At 41.7% G+C, this 25,980-nt stretch overlaps 1 protein-coding gene across 6 annotated transcripts in view; it reads right to left on the reverse strand.

Moving 5' to 3' along the window:
- The window catches only part of SNX25 (sorting nexin 25), a 116,623-nt gene that overhangs the window by 50,470 nt on the left and 40,173 nt on the right, over positions 1–25,980 (reverse strand). For 5 of the 6 annotated variants that reach the window (XM_082444801.1, XM_082444798.1, XM_082444797.1 and 2 more), the window contains exons 5-6: positions 25,728–25,914; positions 676–746 (exon numbers count right to left, since the gene is read on the reverse strand). In XM_082444801.1, the coding sequence (XP_082300927.1) occupies positions 676–746; positions 25,728–25,914 (258 nt within the window). The remainder of the gene's footprint in view (positions 1–675; positions 747–25,727; positions 25,915–25,980) is intronic. The other variant, XM_082444799.1, reaches the window with a different exon arrangement.

Below are 25,980 nucleotides of genomic sequence, written 5' to 3' on the forward strand. Positions count from 1 at the left end.
ACTTTACTGGTGGTCCAGTGGTTAAGAATCTGCCTTCCAATGCAAGGGACACGGGTTCAATCCCTGGTCGGGGAACTAAGATCCCACATGCTGCGGGGCAGCTAAGCCCACGTGCTCTGGAGCCCATGCACCACAAGTAGAGAGAAGCCCGCGTGCCGCAACGAAAGACCCCGCATGCTGCAAATAAGGCCCAACGCAGCCAAATAAATAAATAAATATTTTTTTTAAAAAAATAATAAATAAAAATATAAAGGAAAAGGTTAAGTAAATTATGAAACACCAACTCACGAAAGTCATTTAAATAGCTATCAAGATTATGTTCCAATATAGAAATATCAATGAATATTAAGATTAAATTTTAATGAGAAAAAATTATGAAACCATGTTTACTTTAAAAACAGAACAGAAGCAATATGCACCCACTGACTTTAATTTTCTAAAAATTATGACTACAGATGAATGAAGTTTATAAGGGAACACAGAACTAGAAACAAAGATTTTTATTAGGATGAAATTACACTTACTTTCTCTTATGTTGTTACACCATTATTTAAACAAATCTGAAATATTTAAATGTATGCTCATACTTGTCAAAGCTCTGACAGGAGAGAGAAGGCTGGAGACAGACCTAGGACCTTTAGGATGTGTACGTGAAGAAAACAAACTGGTTCTTACCCTTGTGCCTCTTCAGCTGGGGGAAGCTGCTAATTGTAGTTGCTTGGATTATTTCCACTACAATTTGATACCTGAGTTTTAAAAAGAGAAAACAAGAAAAGATTGAATAGGAAAAAAGTACTATTTTCAGAGATACGTTTAGAGTGTATTGTACTAATCAACTATAATACTGTGAATCCTGCCCAAGTATCATTAAAACCATCCAACAGGGATGACGTCGTTGGTCCGGGTGCTGGGCCATGTGCTACTCAATTCTGAGACCGGAACGTAAGAGTTGTGAACGTACTTCTCCAACTCCATTCCCTGTACAGACGCATTCCCACCTGGCCCCCCACTGAAGAGGGAAACCTTGAGGTTATGATCAGCTCCTCCCTCTCCTCCACCCCCCACCTCTGCTCTCCTCCCCGCTACCAGTAACCAGAGCCTATTGGTTCTACCTCCTAGAGCTGCACTGTCCAATAAAGTGGCCACGAGCCACGTGGGCTACTTAAACTGAATCACAATTTTAGTTCCTCAGTTGCACCAGCCACATTGCAAGTGCTCAACCACCTCATGGACCTCATGGACCACAGTGGACAGTGCAAATAGAACATTTCCATCACTGCAGAAAGTTCCACTGGATTGCGCTGTCCTACACACTTCTCAAAGCTGTCCTCTCCCCTCCAGTCCCACTGTCACCATCTTCGTGATTTCCTGCATTACTCCTCACTTAGAAGAGCATTCCAGACCAACAGATTCAAAGCATCTGCAGTGGGACTCTGGTGTCAACACTGTCTAAGCTCCCCAGGTCATTCTAATGCACAGAGAGAGCTGACAGCCACTGGAGTAGAACACCAGGTAGATGTACGTGTGACTGAGGTCACCTCTGTGTGAGGAAAAAGAAAAGCTTATATTTTTAGTGCCAAGTACAACCCTAGAATTGTGGCTATTTTGAGCATATTCAAGTCAGGTGAGTTATGAACCCAAGCTCTTAAGTGCTATTTAATTATTATTAAGTATTGCCCTAACCAAACTTATCTATCCTGAGTGTTTCTTAGCCCTTAATTATGTTGACTGATTAAGAATCTGCCTATAATAAAGCTATTTAACATTAACTCTTTATCTGAACACAAACTTTGCAGCATTCTAAGATTTAATGCTACATTTGGTTGGCTTAGAACACAAGATATGTTCTTTTGCTTTTCGACTAAAACCCAGAGGACAGACGTGAATTCATCTGTCACAGCTATTCACGGCCACCTCACAAATTCACAAATTCTTTTTATTTCTTCACTTGTGTAGTAAGAATATCGATGCCCGCTCTCACCAGCTCAGAGAACAGGCTGTCAGGAGCGCTGCCGGCAGTCACCTGGAGACTGTGGCACACTGCTGCTTGCCGACACCCTTCCTCTCTTTTTTCCCCACTAACTGGAACACATTTATTGGGGAAAGCAATGCACCCAGCTCAGAACGCTAACCTTCTCCCTAGCAGTTAGGGACAGCCATCTGATACGGTTCTAGCCTGTGAGATATGAGCAGAACTTGCCGGGAGGGGATTCCAGGAAGGGTTTTTAAAGGGGCAGACTCCATGGAAAAGCCCTTTCAGTCTTCTGTCCTTGTCCTTCCTCAATTTTCCTCCATGGAGCAAGGATGCAGCTGGATGAAGGCACAGCAGCCTTGAGGATGAAAGCCACGTGGCAGCGGGAGAAGACAGGAGGAGTTCAGGTGTCCAGTGACATCACTGAGCCGTGACAACAGCCCCAGCCTGTCCAACTCAGGACATCTTGTTATTGAGGAGAATAAATCCCTAACTTGTTTAAGTAACTGTGCGTCGACACGTCTCATGGCCAAATGCCATCTGACTGAGAGACAGCTCTCTGAAGTCTCCATCCATAGAGAAGTTAGCTCCAGGCTGAATACACACTCAGGCGATGTTCTCCAAAAGGAGGCCTTGCTAGGACATTAATGACCAATAAAGTTGTCTGATGGAACTGCCTTCATTCCTCCATTAATGGTAAAACACAAAAGTAGCTTTTCACGTGATTTTTCCTGCCAGTTATGAACAGATGAGGAAACAGCTTATAAGAAGCATACACAAACCTGGAATCATCAAAGTCAAACACTCCTTAACCAAGTCTTTAATTTAACCTTGGACTTAGGTTCTATAAGCAGAAAGCACTGACTTTTCACTCAACTCCAACACATGTCACCCAACTCCAAACATATGCTTGTTGCAGAAACTTCTACGAAGAAAAGCATGAGAATAATCTATGTGGTCAATACGCTTTCATTAAACAAACACTTTTTAAATCAGTTCCTAGTTTCTAGACACACTGAAATGAACAACAGCAATACGGTATCTGCTTTCAGAAAGCTCTGGGGATATATCAGACTAAGGGGAAAACGCTCAGCCTATAATATTTGAAAGACTACATAAAAATAGATTTTAATGACACACTGATTTTAAAATGCAAAATGGCATGTACACTTATGATTGCAGATACGTAAATATGTGGGTATATGAACCAGGGCTACAACGCAAAACAGAGATAAAAATGAAGGGCATCCGTATTAAAATGGTAGAATTATAAGTCATCTTAAAACTGTTCCCAAACTGCTTATCTACCTTAGCCAGTTCAGACAGACTTACCTTCTTTCCTGCACAGGAAGCTTTCCTTACCTCTGCATTTCTGCACCAGCCTCATCATCCTTCTGTCCTTTAGGCTTGCAATCTCATCATCTTAGATATCTGCCCTCCCATAAGTATGAATCTCAAAGTCCTTTGAATCTTTAAATAAGTTCCTCTCCTCCTCTTCCTCTTGTCACCACCCTATTTCAGGCCTTCTCACCCGTTGGTCAGCTGCATTAGCTAAACGGTCTGTCTCCTTGATGCCAAGCTTTCTATCTCCCACCCAACCCACTTCGAGCGCCCCTGTCAAAACACCTTCCTCAAAGACCACTCTCAGCTCTTCGTCCCCCGCTCAACCCCTCCAGGGACCTCCCCAGAGGAGGAAGCCTCCACTCCAGCCTCCCCTGAACCTTGGCCCTGGCCCCCCCACCCAACCCCCATATAAGCCTGGACTGAAGCCACGACCGTTTCCACACTGCTCTCCCCAGACTGCAATCACTTTCCAGGCTTTCACTCATGCTGTTTCCTTCTGAAAACAATCTCCCTTCTTGTCCACCTAATTAGATCTTACATATGCTATTTCTTCCCTCAAGTCATTCCCAATCCCTCTTAATTCACATTAATATTTCTCCTTGCTGAAACCCTAAATTACTTCTGCTCTATAATAGTACCCATTTATCTACTATTTTATACTGTTATCTAAAGAGTCACATTTCCACAAAGAATGTTGTGAACGAAGAAAACGGTGTGTCCAGCGTGTTCAGGGCCTCGCCCTTCTTTTTAAAATGGTCACACGTCTGAGCCTAAGACAAAATTGTGGCTTTGTCTATAAAAAAAGATATGCTACCTTTTTTTTCTCTCCAACTAGATCATGAGCCTCTTGAAGATAGGGATTGAGTCTTGGATTCTCCAACCGAACCTAGCTTGGCAGTAAATATTAATGAGTGTTAGGGACAGAATGTTTGTGTCCCCCGAAAAATTCATATGTGAAGCCTAATGCCCAGTGTGATGGTATTTGGAGGTGGGACCTTTGAAAGGTCATTAGGTCTCGAGGGTGGTACGTGCCCTTACAAAAGAGACCCCCCGCCAGAGAGCTCTCTCCACCGCGTGAGGCCAGAGCAAGAAGACTGCTGTCTATAAACCAGGAAGCGGGCCCTCACCAGAAACCCAATTTGCCTACCAGCACCTTGATCTTGGACTCCCCAGCCTCCAGAACTAGGAGAAATAACTGTTTGTTGTTTGAGCCTCCCATTCTATGGTATATTTGTGATAGCAGTCCAAACTGACTTATTAATGAGCTACATTAATAAGTGTTAACATCTGTAACACTTAACAGGCACACATAACATTCTGAACAATCTGTTCTTTTGATATTCTTAGTGATTTACACTCTGGGACAAACAAGTCATCAATGGTACTGAAGAAACTACACGCCATCTGAGTAAGAGGTAAAATGTTCAAACAAATCTATAAAATTATAAAGTAATACCACCTAACAGAGTCCTTTCATCAGGTACCAGGTACCTGATTAGATAATTTATAGTATCTCATTTAATCCTCACAAGGTGCTGCAATTAACCCCACATTACAGAGGAAGAGATTAGAGTTCAGGTGTATGAAGAAATCTATACAAGGTCTCACCGCTTTTAAGTATGAGAGCCAAAATTACAACCTAGGGCTTGATTCTGAAGCTCACGTTCTTAACCATTTTCTGGCCGCCCTAAAATTCAATATAGGTTAGTGTTTATCTTGTCTAAGGCCCTTCAAAGCACATCAGCATGGCCAAGGCCAGACCATCTTTCCATCCGTACTACCTTCCATATCCCTCTGGGATACACCCCATTTCCCGGCCAAACCAGACCATGTGCAACACCCCAAACACAACGCAGCTCCTTCCTGCCTCCCAGCCTTTGCTCCCCTTCTTCCCCCTCTCACACACAGCCTCCCCGCTCACCTGCTGAAATCCTGTTCACTCCCAAACACTCAGGCCTCGCAGATTCCTCTCGGCTACAGGATGAAAGATTTGCTCCTACCCACTTCTTTAGCTGTTCACGCTCTACCTCTGGCCTACCTTGCTTCATATTTAGCTATTTACACCCACAGGGGTCTCCTACACTGAACAAGGAACACCTTGACGGCGGGGAAAGAATCCAAAGATCCGCAAGTAATTCATCTTTACAAATACCAGGCCCTCCTCACACAGTGCTTTGCGCACAGGAGGCGTCTGAAGGTGATTACTGAATCTGTAGAATTCACTTTCACTTGATACCAAAAGGCAAAGTAGGAAATGAGAGACTTTCTCATCCTCAACAAAACCATGCGACACATACATCCAAATGCTGGCCATCCTTGACGGCACAGGCTTCTTAGTCACCTGGGGCGTATTTGGCGGCACCCGGCACTCACCTGGCCTTCCTCCTCCAGAGGCGGACGTGGCCTGGCTGGTGCCAAGTGCGGTTCAACCATCAGGAAGACTAATATTTGTCAACATGCTCTTGATCAGAAAAGCAGAGACTGTTCGTACGTTTTTCCAAAATGACATTGTAAACTCAAGTTTTAGGAGGAAGCAGCGAACCAAGAATTCAGCTCTTTTCCAATTCTGGCAAGACCCTACCCAGAGCACCCCTTGCGTCTGGATAACGAAAACGTCACACAAAGCTAGCTGCCAAATGTCCCTCTGAGTTGCCACCTCACCTCTCTTTAGTTTTATACACTTCGCTAAATCAACAGACTTGGAACAAGACTGTTTTTATGAACTCTTCTCACCAATGTTAATCTCGCCTGAATGCTACACAGTCCTTCAAAGTAATCACCTTAGAAATCAACACCTTCGGGCTTCCCTGGTGGCGCAGTGGTTGAGAATCTGCCTGCCAATGCAGGGGACGCGGGTTCGAGCCCTGGTCTGGGAAGATTCCACATGCCGCGGAGCAACTAGGCCCGTGAGCCACAACTACTGAGCCTGCACGCCTGGAGCCTGTGCTCCGCAACAAGAGAGGCCGTGATAGTGAGAGGCCCGCGCACAGCGATGAAGACTGGCCCCCGCTTGCCGCAACTAGAGAAAGCCCTCACACAGAAACGAAGACCCAACACAGCCATAAATAAATAAATAAATAAATAAAATAAAATAAAAAAAAAAGAAATCAACACCTTCTACTGTCAAATGTTCAGAACAGCTTTGGGATGCTATTAGAACTGATTTCAAAGTTATTTAGAAGCCAAACCAAAACAATTAGTCTTGTCATCTCATCAGGCACACCTTTTAAGGGTTACTTTAGAGCTGTCTTGGGTGTGCACATGCTGGAATGTCTTAGGGGAGTCAAAGGCTGGACAAACCCTAGTCTAAGTGTACCATATGGTAAATGGTTTAAAATACCGTTTTATATCAAAATTAGCAAGGATCTATTATGGAATAGAATACCATATACACACAAATGTTCAAGAAAAAATCAGAAATTTAAAAATAAAGTTTCAGAGTTGCCACAGGCTACTTTGTACTAGGCTAGGGATAATGTTTTCATTAAAGAGACTTCAATTAAAATGTTTAAGAAATGAAGCCATGGCGACTTCTGCTAGCTAAGCTGGAGCTGCTTCCCACATCCACAGCACTACTGACAAGGTCTGCTGGGTTATTTAGGGAGTGGATCAGAGCAGCTCAGAATGTGAGCTCTGGAACCAGATGGCCTGTGTTCAAATGCTGCTTTCGACACTTACTGTGTCACCCTGGGAAAATTATTCAAGCTTTTTAAAACTGAAGAGTCCTCATCTGCAAAAAGTGGAATAACAGCATTTTTCCTCATAGCGTTGCTATGAAGATTACATGAGAGAACACCTTTAAAATATCTGGAACAGCACCTGCCCTCAGTGAGAGTTTAATGACCGTTAACAATTATTTTTCCTTAACACTGCTGCTGACTCTTCAGGTATGTGCTATTTAGGGAGATGGTATGTGTGTGTTTGTAAAATATATATAAAAGCCATTTTAAGTAACCTTACTTTTTTTCCAGACTATAATAGTGTCTCAGGCCTGATCAATCGAAGACCACCAGGGTCACTGTAGTCCAACAGCCTCAGGTTTACTGACCCACTGCCATGAGCAAGAGGACCCAGGGGATATCTCCCCAAACAAAGAAAAAGATAAAGTTACTACTGGATTCTGGGGAAGGGTGGGGTGTGGATGAAATTTAAATGAAGCAGCACTGTGACAGGCTCAAAGCGGGGCTTGTAAAGTGGTCAATTTCAGATGGATATAGGGTTCCACTGCCTTGGAAACTACAAAGTTAAGATAAATATGGGATGCTGAGTCCAGAAACCCCTTATCTGCAGCTCTGCATCTGAATTAAAATGAGACTGCTTCTCTGTGTCAAAGTGACTGAAATCCTCCAGGCAAGAAGAGGATGTGTCATTCCTACTGATATAATTTCACACAGCAAAGTTTCTGATAGAATTTAGAGAGCATGTTTCTCAGTGAATAAGAAAGCAGTAGTCACTAAGCGAGGAGAATCATTATGACATTTTACAGCCACTGAATATATTTGGAAGAAATATTGTTTCCTGTTAACTTGGTAGCTGGTTTTAGTGTCTGTTATCCCAGCCTGATAAACAGACAGGCAGATTTTACTTTCTCAGTCCGAGCCAATTTTTACTTTCTCTAAAGCAACATATGCTCTTCCAAGAAGATGGGAAAATACACAAAGCACAACATTCAAAGTTAACTACTATTAACATTTGGTATACCTTTATAACCTTTTTTCTATGCAAACACAATTTTTTTTGTTTTATAAGATGGGATTTATGTTAATAAATACTGGCTTAGAGCCTTTTTAATTTATAAATGTAGAGTTACTATCTTCCAATATTATTAAATATTCTGATGCAACATCATTGTTACATGGCAATCCATTGTATAGATGAGCCAAAACCTTTTAAACCAAACCGTTATTGTTAGACATTTAAATTATTTAGAGCTTTTCTCTATTTGAAATAAAATTACAAGAAACATTCTTGGAAAAATCTTTCCATGTAATCATGGTCATTTTCTTAAGATAAATTCTTATGAATAATGAATGTATCAAAAAGTGCACACTTTGTATCACAAAAGTGTATCACAAAATACACACTTTGTGATCTTTGTTCAGATTATAAAAACTGTAACAGAAAGGCCATAATTTCTACTCCTACCAGCAGGACATGAAGTTGTCTATCTTCCTACACTCTTGATAACACTAGGTGTCAAATTTTTAATCTTCACCAATATTATGAACAAAGAAAAGTATATCATTTTAGCTTTTATGTCTGAGTACTACTGAGGATAACAAGGGCCTGAGCTATCTTGTCAGGAGGCATATTTAATGGTATTAAACAGGAAGTGGCCGGAGCTGTGACACAAGCAGGGGAAACAGTTTCAGTTAGGGCTTGGAGGAGTAAGAGGCTCTTTCCACTAAAGGGGCTTTTAAACCTGTTTTCCACTTTTCTAGCGCGCAGAAGGCAACCGATTTCACAGAGAGTCTAAGGCACGTTTCCCAGCCTTTTTCCATTCGTGGCACACACAGCAAGTGACAACATCTGATCAGGACACTGGGGTGACCAGCCATCCCAGGCCCTACCCAGCCACCTCGTGGGCTGAAGAGACCGGTCATCTCTGAACACCCACGCACTGTACGTGAGTTACACCAGCTAGAAAGTTCTGCACCAGAGCAGCCTGAGGAATCCCGAGTGTAAGCAAACACATACACACACACACACACACACACACACACATACACGATTCATGTTATATATACAGAAAATAATCTGGTAATATATATACACCAAGTATTCACAGTTTTTATCTGTCTGCAATAAGTGATTTCTATTTTCTTAATCTTGTTTATATCTTTTAATCTTCCTAAAATAACTACCATATATTCATTTTCTAGTTCCCAGAGCCTACAGAAATTACATGTTACAGAAGCGGCCAAAGCTTTGTCACCACAGGCCAGCTGGTGCCCTTTAGTTAACCTCAAGAAAGCCAAAGTTTTCTCTCTGTTGCCTGTACCTAGTTTCTACTTGTGTTCCTCATATTTTTACATCAGCTATTAATATAGTTATAAAGAATTTATAGATTTATGTTTAGCACCACTGCAGTATGTTCCATTCCCAGTCCTTACCTAAAGCATTTTCATTTAGAATGGTTACTGAATATCATCTTCAGTTGCCTAGTTTTATGTTCCATATCTAAAGTGTCCTAATGACTTCTTACACATTTTGAACAAAGTTTTTCTGAAGGAAGATATTGTCGTCTCAGCTCATCCATTAATCCTACTCAAGTCAGGACCTGAGGGTGTTCTAGCCTGCTCCTGACAACTGTAATTTTTTCAGGTCTTACTGGGAGCCTAGAAGTCCCGCATTACACACATCATCTCATTTAATTATCACAACAACCCTATGCAGTAGGAGCTATTTTCTCCGTTTCACAGTGAAAACTGAGGCTCAGAGTGTAAATGACTTGCCTGAGACCATGCACTTTGCAAGCAGTGAAGCCGCAGTGCAAACCAGGTCTGTGAAACCCAGGCCTGCCGGACCCTTGAGCCTGTGTTCGTGGCCAGGGTCTGCCGTGGTGCTTGACCGGTCACTACAGGTTGACTTCTTGTGCTGCTAACGCTCCTCAGCCTCTAGAAGAACTGCATTTCTGTCAAGCGCAGGGGAATCGAAAGACAGAGCGCGCGTTGCCGCTACTCAGTGCTGGGCTGAAGTCAGTTTGCGAGGCCTATGCCGGCTCAGGAGAGTGGGCTGTTGCATTTCAGCAATTAAGCCCATCATTATTAAAATTAAATTACACAAATCTACCGTTTTTTAAAAGTAAAAGTACTCAAAACTCATCGTTTCCTAATAATTTCATTCATTTTACTATTACCTATGTTCAAGGTTATTTACATCTGTTCCACCACCCTTCACTACCACCCTTCCACCAGCCTTCACTACCTTTTTTTTTTTTTTTTTGGCTGCACCAGGTCTTAGTTGCAGCACACGGGATCTTTGTTGAGGCATGCAGGCTCACAGTTGTGGCATGCGGGCTCACAGTTGCGGCATGTGGGCTCACAGTTGAGGCATGCGGGCTTCTTAGTTGAGGCATGCAAACTCTTAGTTGCAGCATGCGAACTCTTAGTTGCGGCATGCGTGTGGGATCTAGTTCCCCGACCAGGGATCTAACCCAGGCCCCCTGCATTGGGAGCGCAGAATCTTACCCACTGGACCGCCAGGGAAGTCTCCAGCCTTCTCTACTTGTGAACCATAAAGTTCTTTTCTGTTGAGGAGGTACTCAGCACCACAATTTTTGTCTTTGTCTTTTAAAGAAACAAGCAGTACCTATTGACCTCACCCCTCCCTCAACTCTTCATGTTTTAAGTCCAAGAAGCACCATCTCTGGCCTCCCTCCACCTCTCACTCATTCCTCTCCTCTCCTCTCCAGAGAGGAATAAGCTTTTAATCTGATCACAGAGGAGGAGGAACTGGGCCTGTGAAGCACAGCCCTTCTGTTCCCCTTCCTCTTAAGGGCATGTGTTCTCTGCCGCCAAAGGGCAGCCAGCAAGTAGACTGCACCTACCAGGGAGACGGAAGGAGGGAGCAGCGGGGACAAGGAGAGGGATTCCGACCCAGCAGTGACAGGTGGGAAAGAATGTCTAATTGTGAAACTCAGTTTTAGAAAGCGCACTGCCTGCATATATAAACTACATTGTCCAGGATCTCCAGTAATAAGAGTGACACTGTGGTCTTCATTTGCCTTATTTCTTGGCCCTAAGATGGGTCAGACTTCAGGATGGAGAGAGGACCACTGCTATTCATTAGGCCTCCTCAAACCCCAAGATGAAACACTGCATCCCAGTGGGCCACTAGGAACCGCCCAGTCTTCACAAAGAAATTAAATCTATTTGGATCCTTAGTCTAATGATCATAAACAATAACAATAATAGTATCAGCTAACAATTAGGAATATACAGGTCCTGGGCCAAGTGCTTTACATAAACTGACTTGTGGTCCCAACTGTCGTTCAGAAAGCAGGTAACCCTTTACCCACGCCTAACACGGCGCCAGTGCCGCTCTAAATGCAAGCACATAATGAATTCTTCAATTTCAGAGACATCATAAACTTCTTCATACCAAAATTCCCCTTCTCGTATCAAATCTTACATTGCTGCCAACACTTACTTGTCTCTCCTCCTAAATGAAAATAAACTGTGTTCTCGGATATGTTTAACTTCCACCTCTGTGCCCTCTGCTATTTCTAAGACACTAGAAGCAGTTATATTCTAAAGTCAATGTACTTTTATTTTTCATAAAACTGAAAGATCTTTTAGAACACTTTTCATAGGCAGCCTCACATTTTAATGTGTTTTTTTAAAACTAAATTTATATTCATTTATTCTTTTCATAAAAATTTGCCAGGCTTCTGTTTTACACTTACGAATTTCCATCTCCCTGTCCACCCACACGAGCCTTCCTCAGCAGTTCACACGTGCTCAGTGATTTCTGACACACTGCAGTAGGTTGTCTTAGGTATGCGTGATTTCTTTTTTCTTGTTCCTCTACAATGTAATCCTATTTTACTGCAAGATTCACCTCTTCAGAATCACTGTTCAAAACACTGCACATTCAACTAATTTAAGTTCTTCTACACAGAAGCATGCAATTTTAAGAATTTTAATACTTTTAATATTATCCTCATGTGCAAATGCACCTAAACTGATTCAGAGCTGAAAATCCACCCCCTTACGATATCTAGAGAAAAAGTACTAAGCGACCCCTCTGTAACCCATTGTTAGGCATGATCTCTTAAGTTAATCCATTCATTATGCCCATTGCCTCTTGCTTTAGTCTGGTAAAACTGAAAAACACCACACCAACCTCAGTATGTGCCAGATAAAAGGTTCCCCTTCTCTTCTCCAGACTAAATAATCCTTAATCTCTTTAATTTTAAACCTTTCTTTCATTATTAGAATTTCCTATCTATTTTTAGATGCTCCACAGTGCTCTTTAAATGAGGGTCAGAAGTAAACAAATACAGAACTGAAAACTCTAATAAAGATTTGGGCTGGTGGCAAATGAGATTCTGGCAGTGACAGGCTGCTCTGATTTTCTTTCTTACTACTTGTTTCTCTGGCAGTCTGTCACTGCCTTAATAAAAGATGACGGTACTTCTGATGGCATTGTTCCCCACGCAAGGATTAGTGCCTGCAAAGGCTCACGTACAGTAGATAGAGAGTTATCTCCACACTTGCAGAAAATCCCACAAGGCTGGAGTCGTGTGTCACTGCTGTTCTCTGCCCACCTGGCTAGCAAGTTACCCAGCTTTACATATGGGGTTTGAAGTCAGACAGACCTGAATTCAAATCCCAGCTCCGTTACTTATTAGCTTTGTAATCCGGGGCAAGTCGCTTTCCTCTCCTCAACCAAATAATGAGAATCACAGTACCTACTTCACACGGTGGTTGTAACAATCAGATGATAATTATAAAGAACCTAGCACCGTGCTTGACACATATCAGATAGTTAACAAATGGTAGCTTAAAAACAAAGAAAGTTTTCCTTTCTTGAGCATTTGCTTAGCATCTCTTTAACCCTGGCAAATGCCCAGTCCAGGGAAGCAGTCATTTCTCCAATGCCTGTGTGGGAAGCAGTGCTATCCTGCCTCACTATAACTACAAAACATGAAGTACTGTAGCAAAAACAGCTATTTGCCTCTTCCATACCCATTCTTTTTCCTCCCTCAGTAATAGAATCCTCCATTTTTAACGAAGCCTAAGGGTGCCCAGAATGAGACTACTTGCTTTTTCTCAATTGTTTCGACCAACGAAACATAAACAAAAATGTCATGTAGCAGCTTCCAGAAATTTCCTTAAAAGACGAGCAGTACAGGACCTTGGCCACCATGTTTCCCTGCCTCCATCCCACTTCCTGGGATTAGGGTATGACGGATGGCATCCTAGAGAACATCCTGAACCAGGAGGACTCCGGAATACAGGATGGCAGAGCAGTGAGCCAGGGGGAGCCTGGGTCCTTGAGGAAGGCGGGGCCCCGTAGCAGCCCTGGACTGGGTACTGAAGACTTCCCTTAAGCAAGGAGCAAGAAAAACCCTCTGTACTTTGACAAGGCATCATTATTTTGTGGGTTTTCTATAATTTTCAGCTGAATCTAATCCTAACTAATATAAGTACAGTACCTCCAAACTGTTCACGGGGTTAAACCAGTGGCTCTTAAGCAAGGACAACTTTGTCCCCCAGAGGACATCTGGCAACGTCCAGAGACATTGCTGGTTGACACAGCAGCGCGGGTGCTACTGGCGTTCAGTGGGTAGAGGCGCTAGGGATGCTGCTTACATCCTGCAGTTAACAGAACAACTCCCACAACAAAGGGCTGTCAAGCCCCACATGTCAGTTTTGCCAAGGCTGAGAAACCTCGGGTTAAACACACCTCTCAGGAAGGTCAGTGATAAAATGCCCTCTGTTCATTACAATAATCATGGCAGAAGAATGAGGCGTCCTGATTAGTCAGTATTCTCCTCAACAGAGTTACCATATATCTCAAACAGTAATAAACAGTTTTCAAAGGATCAGAATATAATGAATCACATGACACGACATCTAGCCAAGACTTCAGACTGGCAGCACGTGAAAGCACATTACGTTTAAAAGAGATTCTCGGTGCATTAACTGCATTTTATAATCACCTGGGGAACTGATGCCCCAGATCCACTCTAGACCAGTTACATAAAAGTTCCTGGGGGTGAAGCCTAGGCATCTGTATCTTCCATAGGGGACCAAATAATCTTCATCAGGGTACTTTTCACAAATGTGCTGAAGAATTACAGAATGCAGGCAGCCCTGGATGTGCCAGATTCCTGGACCACGGTCTGCCTACTTCTTTACAAGAGGTTCCACTGGGGCAAAACCTTTCACTGCTCCTTTGCTTAACATTCACTTTGACTCCTGCTTTATCGTCAAAATAAAGGAACACACAGTCCTTTCTCTAGTATGGCTGTGACGTGGAGTTTCACAAATGGATGCACCTAGACTCTGAACACTGCTCTGCCTTCCTTGATGGTGGCCATCACCCCCACAGCCACACCAGGTGGGAATCTATTCAGCTGCCCTTTAACATCCTGCATCAACATGACAGTCAGATTTCTGGCTCCTCTTTTGTTAGCAGAGTTGATCACTGCTCCTACTAGAAGACCCAGAAAATTCAAAATATTAAACCAGTCTAGCTCCCATATCCTCATTTTGACATCTTGGATGCCAGAAAAGGAAGTACCTCAAAGGGACAGCAGGATATCAAACTGTAATGTTTTAAAGCCTGGTTGATTCTAACATACAGACAGGGTTAAAAACCACTAACTCAGGCCATCTTGAGTTGAGTGTCCCGTGAGGAGCTTCAGCACACGTCCCGAGCTGAGGCGTCAGCTCAGCCGTTTCACGAGGAACTCTGGCCTGAAGGGCTGGGGGCAAGGCCTCTGCACAGGGTCCGCTATGAGCAGGTGAAATAGACTAAGCACAAAGGGAAAAAGGTGGAAGGGCTAGGCCTGAAGTGAGATTGCCAGATCTATGTCCCTTCCAGATGAAATGTGGATCCTCTAGAAACAGTAGGTGTGAAGAGAGAGGACCTTCAAGATGGCGGAGGAGTAAGACGTGGAGATCACCTTCCTCCCCACAAATACATCAGAAATACATCCACATGTAGAACAACTCCGACAGAACACCTACTGAACGCTGGCAGAAGACCTCAGACTTACCAAAAGTCGTGTGGCTGACAGGGTCTTGGTGCTCCGGCCGGCTATCAGGCCTGAGCCTCTGAGGTGGGAGAGCCGACTTCAGGACTTTGGACCACCAGAGACCTCCCGGCCCCATGTAACATAAATCGGCGAGAGCTCTCCCAGAGATCTCCATCTCAACGCTAAGACCCAGCTCCACTCAACGACCAGCAAGCTCCAGTGCTGGACACCCCACGCCAAACAACTAGAAAGACAGGAACCCAACCCCACCCATGAGCAGAGAGGCTGCCTAAAATCATAATAAGTTCACAGACACCCCAAAAACACACCACCGGACGTGGTCCGGCCCACCAGAAAGACAAGATCCAGCCTCATCCACCAGAACACAGGCACCAGTCCCCTCCACCAGGAAGCCTACACAACCCACTGAACCAACTTTACCCACTGGGGGCAGACACCAAAAACAACGGGAACTACGAACCTGCAGCATGCAAAAAGGAGACCCCAGACACAGTAAATTAAGCAAAATGAGAAGACAGAGTAATACACACCAGATGAAGGAGCAAGGTAAAAACCGACCAGACCAAACAAATGAAGAGGAAACAGGCAGTCTACCTGAAAAAAAATTCAGAGTAATGATAGTAAAGATGATCAAATATCTTGGAAATAGAATGGAGAAAATACAAGAAACGTTTAACAAGGACCTAGAAGAACTAAAGAGCACACAAACAATGAAGAACAACACAATTAATGAAACTAAAAATTCTCTAGAAGGAATCAATAGCAGAATAACTGAGGCAGAAGAATGGATAAGTGACCTGGAAGATAAATTAGTGGAAATAACTACTGCAGAGCAGAATAAAGAAAAAAGAATGAAAAGAACTGAGGACAGTCTCAGAGACCTCTGGGACAACATTAAATGCACCAACATTCAAATTACAGGGGTCCCAGAAGAAGAAGAGAAACAGAAAGGGACTGAGAAAATATTTGAAGAGATTAGAATTGGAAACTTCCCTAATATGGGAAAGGAAATAGTCAATCAACTCCAGGAAGCACAGAGAGTCCCAAAAAGGATAAATTCAAGGAGAAACACGCCAAGACACATATTAATCAAGCTATCAAATGTTAAATACAAAGAAAAAATACTGAAAGCAGGAAGGGAAAAGCAACAAATAACATACAAGGGAATTCCCATAAGGTTAACAGCTGATCTTTCAGCAGAAACTCTGCAAGCCAGAAGGGAGTGGCAGGACATATTTAAAGTGATGAAAGGGAAAAAGCTACAACCAAGATTACTCTACCCAGCAAGGACCTCATTCAGATTCAACGGAGAAATTAAAACCTTTACAGACAAGCAAAAGCTAAGAGAATTCAGCACCACCAAACCAGCTCTACACCAAATGCTAAAGGAACTTCTCTAAGTGGGAAACACAAGGGAAGAAAAGGACCTACAAAAACAAACCCATAACAATTAAGAAAATGGGAATAGGAACATGCATATCGATAATTACCTTAAACGTGAATGGATTAAATGCTCCAACCAAAAGACACAGGCTCACTGAATGGATACAAAAACAAGAACCATATATATGCTGTTTACAAGAGACCCACTTCAGACCTAGGGACACATACAGACTGAAAGTGAGGGGATGGAAAAAGATACTCCATGCAAATGGAAATCAAAAGAAAGCTGGAGTAGCAATTCTCATATCAGACAAAATAGACTTTAAAATAAAGACTATTACAAGAGACAAAGAAGGACACTACATAATGATCAAGGGATCAATCCAAGAAGAAGATATGACAATTGTAAATATTTATGCACCCAACATAGGAGCACCTCAATACATAAGGCAAATGCTAACAGCCATAAAAGGGGAAATCAACAGTAACACAATAATAGTAGGGGATTTTAACACCCCACTTTCACCAACGGACAGATAACCAAAATGAAAATAAATAAGGAAACACAAGCTTTAAATGACACATTAAACAAGATGGATTTAATTGATATTTATAGGACATTCCATCCAAAAACAACAGAATACACTTTCTTCTCAAATGCTCATGGAACATTCTCCAGGATAGATCATATCCTGGGTCACAAATCAAGTCTTGGTAAATTTAAGAAAACTGAAATTGTATCAAGTATCTTTTCCGACCGCAATGCTATGAGACTAGATATCAATTACAGGAAAAAAAATCTGTAAAAAATACAAACATATGGAGGCTAAACAATACACTACTCAATAACCAAGAGATCACTGAAGAAATCAAAGAGGAAATCAAAAAATACCTAGAAACAAATGACAATGAAAACACAATGACCCAAAACCTGTGGCATGCAGCAAAAGCAGTTCTAAGAGGGAAGTTTACAGCAATACAATCCTACCTCAAGAAACAAGAAACATCTCAAATAAACAACCTAACCTTACACCTAAAGCAACTAGAGAAAGAAGAACAAAAAAACCCAAAGTTAGCAGAAGGAAAGAAATCATAAAGATCAGATCAGAAATAAATGACAAAGAAATGAAGGAAACGATAGCAAAGATCAATGAAACTAAAAGCTGGTTCTTTGAGAAGATAAACAAAATTGATAAACCATTAGCCAGACTCATCAAGAAAATAAGGGAGAAGACTCAAGTCAACAGAATTAGAAATGAAAAAGGAGAAATAACAATTGACACTGCAGAAATACAAAGGATCATGAGAGATTACTAGAAGCAACTATATGCCAATAAAATGGACAACCTGGAAGAAATGGACAAATTCTTAGAAAAGCACAACCTTCCGAGACTGAACCAGGAAGAAATAGAAAATATAAACAGACCAATCACAAGCACTGAAATTGAAACTGTGACTAAAAATCTTCCAACAAACAAAATCCCAGGACCAGATGGCTTCACAGGTGAATTCTATCAAACATTTACAGAAGAGCTAACACCTATCCTTCTCAAACTCTTCCAAAATATAGCAGAGAGAGGAACACTCCCAAACTCATTCTACGAGGCCACCATCACCCTGATACCAAAACCAGACAAAGATGTCACAAAAAAAGAAAATTACAGACAAATATCACTGATGAATACAGATGCAAAAATCCTCAACAAAATACTAGCAAACAGAATCCAACAGCATATTAAAAGGATCATACACCATGATCAAGTGGGGTTTATCCCAGGAATGCAAGGATTCTTCAATATATGCAAATCAGTCAATGTGATACACCATACTAACAAATTGAAGGATAAAAACCATATGATCATCTCAACAGATGCACAAAAAGCTTTTGACAAAATTCAACACCCATTTATGATAAAAACCCTCCAGAAAGTAGGCATACAGAGAACTTACGTCAACATAATAAAGGCCATATATGACAAACCCACAGCCAACATTGTTCTCAATGGTGAACGACTGAAACCATTTCCACTAAGATCAGGAACAAGACAAGGCTGCCCACTCTCATCACTATTATTCAACATAGTTTTCGAAGTTTTAGCCACAGTAATCGGAGAAGAAAAAGAAATGAAAGGAACCCAAATAGGAAAAGAAGAAGAAAAACTGTCACTGTTTGCAGATGACATGATACTGTACATAGAGAATCTGAAAGATGCTACCAGAAAAGTATTAGAGCTAATCAATGAATTTGGTAAAGCAGCAGGATGCAAAATTAATGCACAGAAATCTCTTGCATTCCTATACACTAATGATGAAAAATCTGAAAGAGAAATTAAGGAAACACTCCCATTTACCACTGCAACAAAAAGAATAAAATACCTAGGAATAAACCTACTTAAGGAGACAAAAGACCTGTATGCAGAAAACTACAAGACACTGATGAAAGAAATTAAAGATGATACAAACAGATGGAGAGATATACCATGTGCTTGGATTGGAAGAATCAACATTATGAAAACAACTATACTACCCAAAGCAACCTACAGATTCAGTGTAATCCCTATCAAACTACCAATGGCATTTTTCACAAAACTAGAACAAAAAATTTCACAATTTGTATTGAAACACAAAAGACTCCGAATAGCTAAAGCAATCCTGAGAAAGAAAAACGGAGCTGAGGGATCAGGCTTCCTGTCTTCAGACTGGCACAAAAACAGAAATATAGATCAATGGAACAGGATAGAAAGCCCAGAGATAAACCCACGCACATGGTCACCTTATCTTTGATAAAGGAGGCAAGAATATACAGTGGAGAAAAGACAGCCTCTTCAGTAAGTGGTGCTGGGAAAACTGGATAGCTACATGTAAAAGAATGAAATTAGAACACTCCCTAACACCACACACAAAAGTAAACTCAAAATGGATTAAAGACCTAAATGTAAGGCTAGACACTGTAAAACTCTTAAAGGAAAGCATAGGCAGAACACCCTATGACATAAATCACAGCAAGATCCTTTTTGACCCACCTCCTAGAGAAATGGAAATAAAAACAAAAATAAACAAATGGGACCTAATGAAACTTAAAAGCTTTTGCACAGCAAAGGAAACCATAAACGAGATGAAAAGACAACCCTCAGAATGCGAGGAAATATTTGCAAATGAAGCAAATGACAAAGAATTAATCTCCAAAATATACAAGCAGCTCATGCAGCTCAATATCAAAAAAACAAACAACACAATCCAAAAATGAGCAGAAGACCTAAATCGACATTTCTCCAAAGAAGACATACAGATTGCCAACAAACCCATGAAGGGATGCTCAACATCATCAATCACTAGAGAAATGCAAATCAAAACTACAATGAGGTATCAGCTCACACTGCTCAGAATGGCCATCATCAAAAAATCTACAAACAGGGCTTCCCTGGGAGCACAGTGGTTAAGAATCCGCCTGCCAATGCAGGGGACACGGGTTCAAGCCCTAGTCCGGGAAGATCCCACGTGCCGCGGAGCAACAAAGCCCATGTGCCGCAACTACTGAGCCTGTGCTCTAGAGCCTGCGAGCCACAACTCCTGAGCCCGCGTGCCACAACTACTGAAGCCCACCCGCCTAGAGACCGTGCTCCGCAACAAGAGAAGCCACCGCAATGAGAAGCCCACGCACCGCAACGAAGAGTAGTCCCTGCTCGCCGCAACTAGAGAAAGTCTGTGCACAGCAACGAAGACCCAACGCAGCCAAAAATAAATAAATAAATAAATAAAATAAATTTTTTTAAAAAAAATCTACAAACAATAAATGCTGGAGAGGGTGTGCAGAAAAGGCAACCCTCCTACACTGTTGGTGGGAATGTAAATTGATACAGCCACTGTGGAGAACAGTATGGAGGTTCCTTAAAAAAATAAAAATAGAACTACCATATGACATAGCAATTCCACTACTGGGCATATACCCAGAGAAAACTTTTTTAAAAAGACACGTATACCCCAATGTTCATTGCAGCACTATTTATTATAGCCAGGTCATGGAAGCAACCTAAATGCCCATTGACAGACAAATAGATAAAGAAGACATGGCACATACATACAATGGAATGTTACCCTGCCATAAAAAGGAACGAAATTGAGTTCTTTGTAGTGAGGTGGATGGACCTAGAGTCTGTCATACAGAGTGAAGTAAGTCAGAAAGAGAAAAACAAATACCGTATGCTAACACATACATATGGAACCTAAAAAAAAAAAAATGGTTCTGAAGAACCTAGGGGCAGGACAGGAATAAAGACGCAGACGTAGAGAGTGTACTTAAGGACACAGGGCGGGGGAAGGGTAAACTGGGACGAAGTGAGAGAGTGGCATGGACATATATACACTACCAAATGTAAAATAGATAGCTAGTGGGAAGCAGCCGCATAGCACAGGGAGATCAGCTCGGTGCTTTGTGACCACCTAGAGGGGTGGGATAGGAAGGGTGGGAGGGAGACACAAGAGGGAGGGGATATGGGGATGTAAGTATACGTATAGCTGACTCACTCTGTTATACAGCACAAACTAACACAGCAATGTAACGCAATTATACTCCAATAAAGATGTTAAAACAAACAAACAAACAAAAAACCCACTAACTTAGTATACCTGAAGGACGCATTTCTAGCTTTATAATCCTACTGTGAAAAGATCTCATGCTCGTTCAGAGAAAACAACAAACTACTGCAGAACTACAAATAGCACCTTTAAGGGTTTGTTGTTGTTGTTGTTTGTTTATTTTTAATGCACTCCAGGCTGGCAGAGCTGAATGACTATTTCCTTTAGAGAACATTCATCTAACTCCCAAATATGTATAAAATAAAAGTGGATGGTTTCACTTAGTCCAAGTAAGACGCATTCCCTGGCTCATGCAGCCTACCCCAAAATTTTACTGAGAGCAGTTTGAAGATAATGACCTAAAACCCTAATAAAGTCAGAGGGCAGAGGACTCTCACTGTACCAGAAAAACAACAGAAGAGTTGAGACTATGATTGAAGAAAGCAGCTCCATTCGTGCTATGTGGCTGATAAGCCTCATCAACGTGGGTTTTAGACAGAAGTCTGATAAAAAGCAACTCTGCCGGTCAATACGAGTGAGCAGAACTGACCCTTAAAGAGAGGGCAATTTTTTTTTATCAGATGAACAGTAAGTAGCCAAGTAACAAGATAATTTATGCAGCATCACCTACTCTTTGAGCAAAAAGATCAATCTCTGCCATCACAGAGTTGCTCCTGGTAGCCTCTCTAGTGCAAGAAGCAGGGAGTAAAAATTAGTCCTCAGGTCTGTGCCTCAGATACAACGGATAGGGACAACCACCCCAAGGATAAAAGATATACCAGTGCCACATCAGAGAGAACGACCTAAAATGTCACAATAAAGCAATGCCCAAGGAACTGTCTCGTGGTCACAGGTCCAGGAAAGATGCCCCAGGACAATGCACTGTTTAACCAAGTATACAGAGAGCAACTCTGGACGTGTGTATCTGTCATTGACAAAAATGCCTTTCACAGTATTTTCTCCTAAGGTTCTTTGCCAAGCTTGTTGAGGAGACTATACGTTCTTCAGGATTACGATCCCAGAGCTGATGTTGCCAGGCACATTTGACTCTTTGAAGAAGTTCATGCCCCTTGTTACAAGAGAATTTTGCAGCCTGTCTAAAGGAAGTTATCAACATACTTCCCAAGATTTACATGAGGAACTGAAAGCTTATAAAGGGATGGAGGTCAGAAGAATAGGTCATTACATCCTCTTAATTAAATACATACATATACTTATATCAAAAAGACACATGAAAATGGATTCTTTGTGCTTCTAATAGACAAGGCACTTTAAGAGTTTGATTGTCTAATCACCAAAGTACCTCCAAGTGTTCTCCCCATTGACACCTAGAGTAAGGTGTTTCTAACAGTAGGGTGGAGGACACAAAAGAGAAGACAATATGTGGAAAAGGAATAATGCACTAAATGAACACCCCTTCCTGGTGTCTGTACTCCAACACTGCTTGTTGGTGGCAGGTATTTAGAGTGAGGGGAGGTGGTGAGAGGAAGAGGTTAGGAACCTGCAACACTTAATTTTAGTCTCATTTATCAGCAGTCACTGATAGTACTGCTGAAGATGCTCAATGATCATTGAAAAGGCATTCTTCAAAGTGCAACAACCCAAATCTTCCACTAACTGATAAATGGATAAACAAAATGTGGTATATTCATACAATGGAATAGTATTCAGCCAAAAAACTGGAGTACTGATATATACTGCAACATGGATGAACCCTGAAAACATTATGTTGAGTGAAAGAAGCCAGACACAGAAGGACACATATTGTATGATTCCATTTATATGAAATGTCCAGAATAGGCAAATCTACTGAGACAGAAAGCACATGAGTGGTTCCCAAGGGCTGGGGGGAGGAGAAGAATGGGAAATGACTGCTAATGGGTATGAGGTTTCTTTTTACGGTGATGAAACTAGTCTGGAATTAGTGGTTATGGTTGCACGGCCTTTGAATACACTAAAAACCACGGAACTGTCCACTTTAAAATTGTGAATTCTATGGTATGTGACTTATATCTCAATTTTTGAAATAGTCATTCTTTAGTTCAGCTTTTCTACTTCCCCTTAAGTCTCCCAGCGCTCAACAGAGGGCCTGCTTCCTGGGACCCCCAGTGGGCTACCCTTCAGTGTTGCCCTATTTATGAGATCGAGAGGAAGTGATGTCAAAAAAGATTTAAGTGCCTATACTGTTTTTGTTCCACCACATATGAGAGGGAAAGGGGAAAATGATTATGCAGCACTTCTAGCGTAATCTGCTGCCACACAGGGAGGGCAAGCCATAACACTCCGACTGCGACTAAAGCAGGCTGACCAATCGTCCTGGGACGGTAGATACCATGCTTCTGTTTTTCTAAAAGGCAGTTCTTGCTGAGCTACTCCTTTACCGACTCGATGACAAACTGCCAACATTAAGACAGTCATAGTATTTCAAATAGTCTGGAGACTTCCGCTAGCACATTTTAAAGAAGATAAACCATTAATTCTTACCAAGATCCACTCATCTTATAATACAGGAACTGTGCTCAGATACAAAATGACAGATGGTGCTGGAGTACCAATAGCTGATCATTCAAAATAATTAGTTCTGATCAAAAAATGTCTTTTGGCGTCTTTTTGTTACACCATTAACTATGTCACCATGTGTGCAGTGCTGGAATCTTTTGTTTGGTTCAGAAAATAGAACACTCATCCACAAGTCTGGAAGAAGAATGAATACTGATTCACTTGAGTATCTGCCACTACTGATTCTAGATTGTTATCTTAAACTTCCTTGGAGTTTTCAAATGGTCCATGTCTGACCTTATTGTGGAGAGACCGTCTGGCAGGGGAAAATGCTGAGGAATTCAATGCACCCACAATTTATCAACATGAGGTATCACCTGCTCATAAACAGTCTTAGGAGGACATCGTAATTCCATGGAGGGTGGTCATCACATTACCTTGGTCACACCACACACAGCACATCTGGGAACAATATTATAAAAGCACCAGGCAGAGGAATATTAGAGTATAAGTTTGAACAGCGTCTCTAGAACCAGAGCTTGGTGTGTGTGTGTTGTTGTGTTGAGAATTTTAAGGCGACGAGGAGGCAACAAGGGTGTCTGACATTGTGGGCTCTTTCACTTTCTGTGGAATGACACTTTAAAAGGAGTCAGAGGAAGCCACAGTAAGGATGATCTTTGAGTAGATGTGACCTGTAAGCCTCAGGTAACAAACTTGGAATATTGGCTCTTGGGTTCTCTGTCAGCTCAAGTGTCACAATTATGAAAAAGGAATTTCTAGATTCAGACATAAATAATCACAAATCTATAATAAATAAGTACCATATAGCCTATTCAAGATTATGAATGGAAAGAGAAACACGATTAAAATCTTCAGAGACTATATCTCACAAGAATTAAATTACTTGTAAACAAAGTCATACAATCGAACCCATCATTATACATTTGTGGGACCTAGATTAAGATACAGCACAGTTTACGAGAACACAGAGGCATCCACAGTGTGTGCTTCTTAGAGGGTGTATTATTCAGATTAGAAAATGTAGCAGCATAACTCACTTTAATGTTGACCCTGGTTCAGGGGCAAATGTGGCAAGTCCAAAGCCCTCAAACAGTGCAAAGACCCAATTTCAGCCAATATTTTACTTTTCCGTCAGAGACTTACAAAAATTACCTACCAGAAGCAAAACTGACAGACCAGAGTTTCCTTTTTTCCCATGCATGCTTGTTTGGGGAGACTAAAACAGAAGGGTAACTAGAGAAACAGAAGCCTAGAAAATCCACAAACTACACAATACTATATAATCATACTGTATATGCATAACCTGTATTTTAAAAATTAAAAATAAACACACACACTCACCCCTAAAAATACCTCAAGTACCGTAAAGGAGACTGAACTCCCCTATAAATTAGATTCCTGGGGTATATTTCAAATGTGTTTTCTCAAAACAATTAGTTAAGAACCCTTTATTCCCAAACCTGGGCTTCTGTATTTTCTAAGAAAAATGAAAATCAACACAAATGGTCTACATTGTAATTTTAAAAACACAGCATTGGGCTTCCCTGGTGGCGCAGTGGTTAAGAATCCACCTGCCAACGCAAGGGACATGGATTTGAGCCCTGGTCCGGGAAGATCCCACATGCTGCGGTGCAACTAAGCCCGTGAGCCACAACTACTGAGCCTGCGATCTAGAGCCCGCGAGCCACAACTACTGAGGCCCATGTGCCACAACTACTGAAGCCCACACACCTAGAGCCCGTGCTCCACAACAAGAGAAGCCACCGCAATAAGAAGCCCGCGCACCGCAACGAAGAGTAGCCCCCGCTCGCCTCAACTAGAGAAAGCCTGCGCGCAGCAACGAAGACCCAACACAGCCAAAAATAAATAAATAAAATTTAAAAAAAAAATTATCCTTTAAAAAAAAAAAAAAGCAGTATTTCCTTCCACTGCTTTTCCAAGGTAAGCATCTGAGCAGCTACGCAGGTTCTAACAACTGAACAGCTTTCTATTATAACCTAATTATTTGAAAAACATGATACTTTGAACGAATTCCACTGCCAAGGGAGAAGCTGGATAAATCTTGCTGTTACTGATTAGTAAGTTTTATGGACTTCCTTTATTTCTGTTTCCCTGACAACCACATTTCTTTTTTTTTTTTACCTAACTAGGTAGAGGAGTATAATCAGTAGCACGGTCATGCTATAATTAAAGACCAAATACCTTAGTTGCTTCAAGAACTCAACATCAGAGTTGCTGTTAATAAGCTTGATGAACTCTTCATAGGAGGGAGCATAGGTGTAGGCTCTCTTGTGATGTTCATTCATCTGTTCTCTGTGCTCCAACTGGGCAAGCAACATCTGGTTAATGTAATCTGGATTACTAAGTAACTCCACTACTGGCTTTAAGACTGTGGGACAGAGAAGAGAGAACCACTGAAAAGGGTATTCTCCTTTAAAGGAATTGCTTTCATGTT

Source organism: Balaenoptera physalus, assembly GCF_965194825.1.
Source record: "Balaenoptera physalus genome assembly, chromosome: 21".
NCBI classification, from domain to species: domain Eukaryota; kingdom Metazoa; phylum Chordata; class Mammalia; order Artiodactyla; family Balaenopteridae; genus Balaenoptera; species Balaenoptera physalus.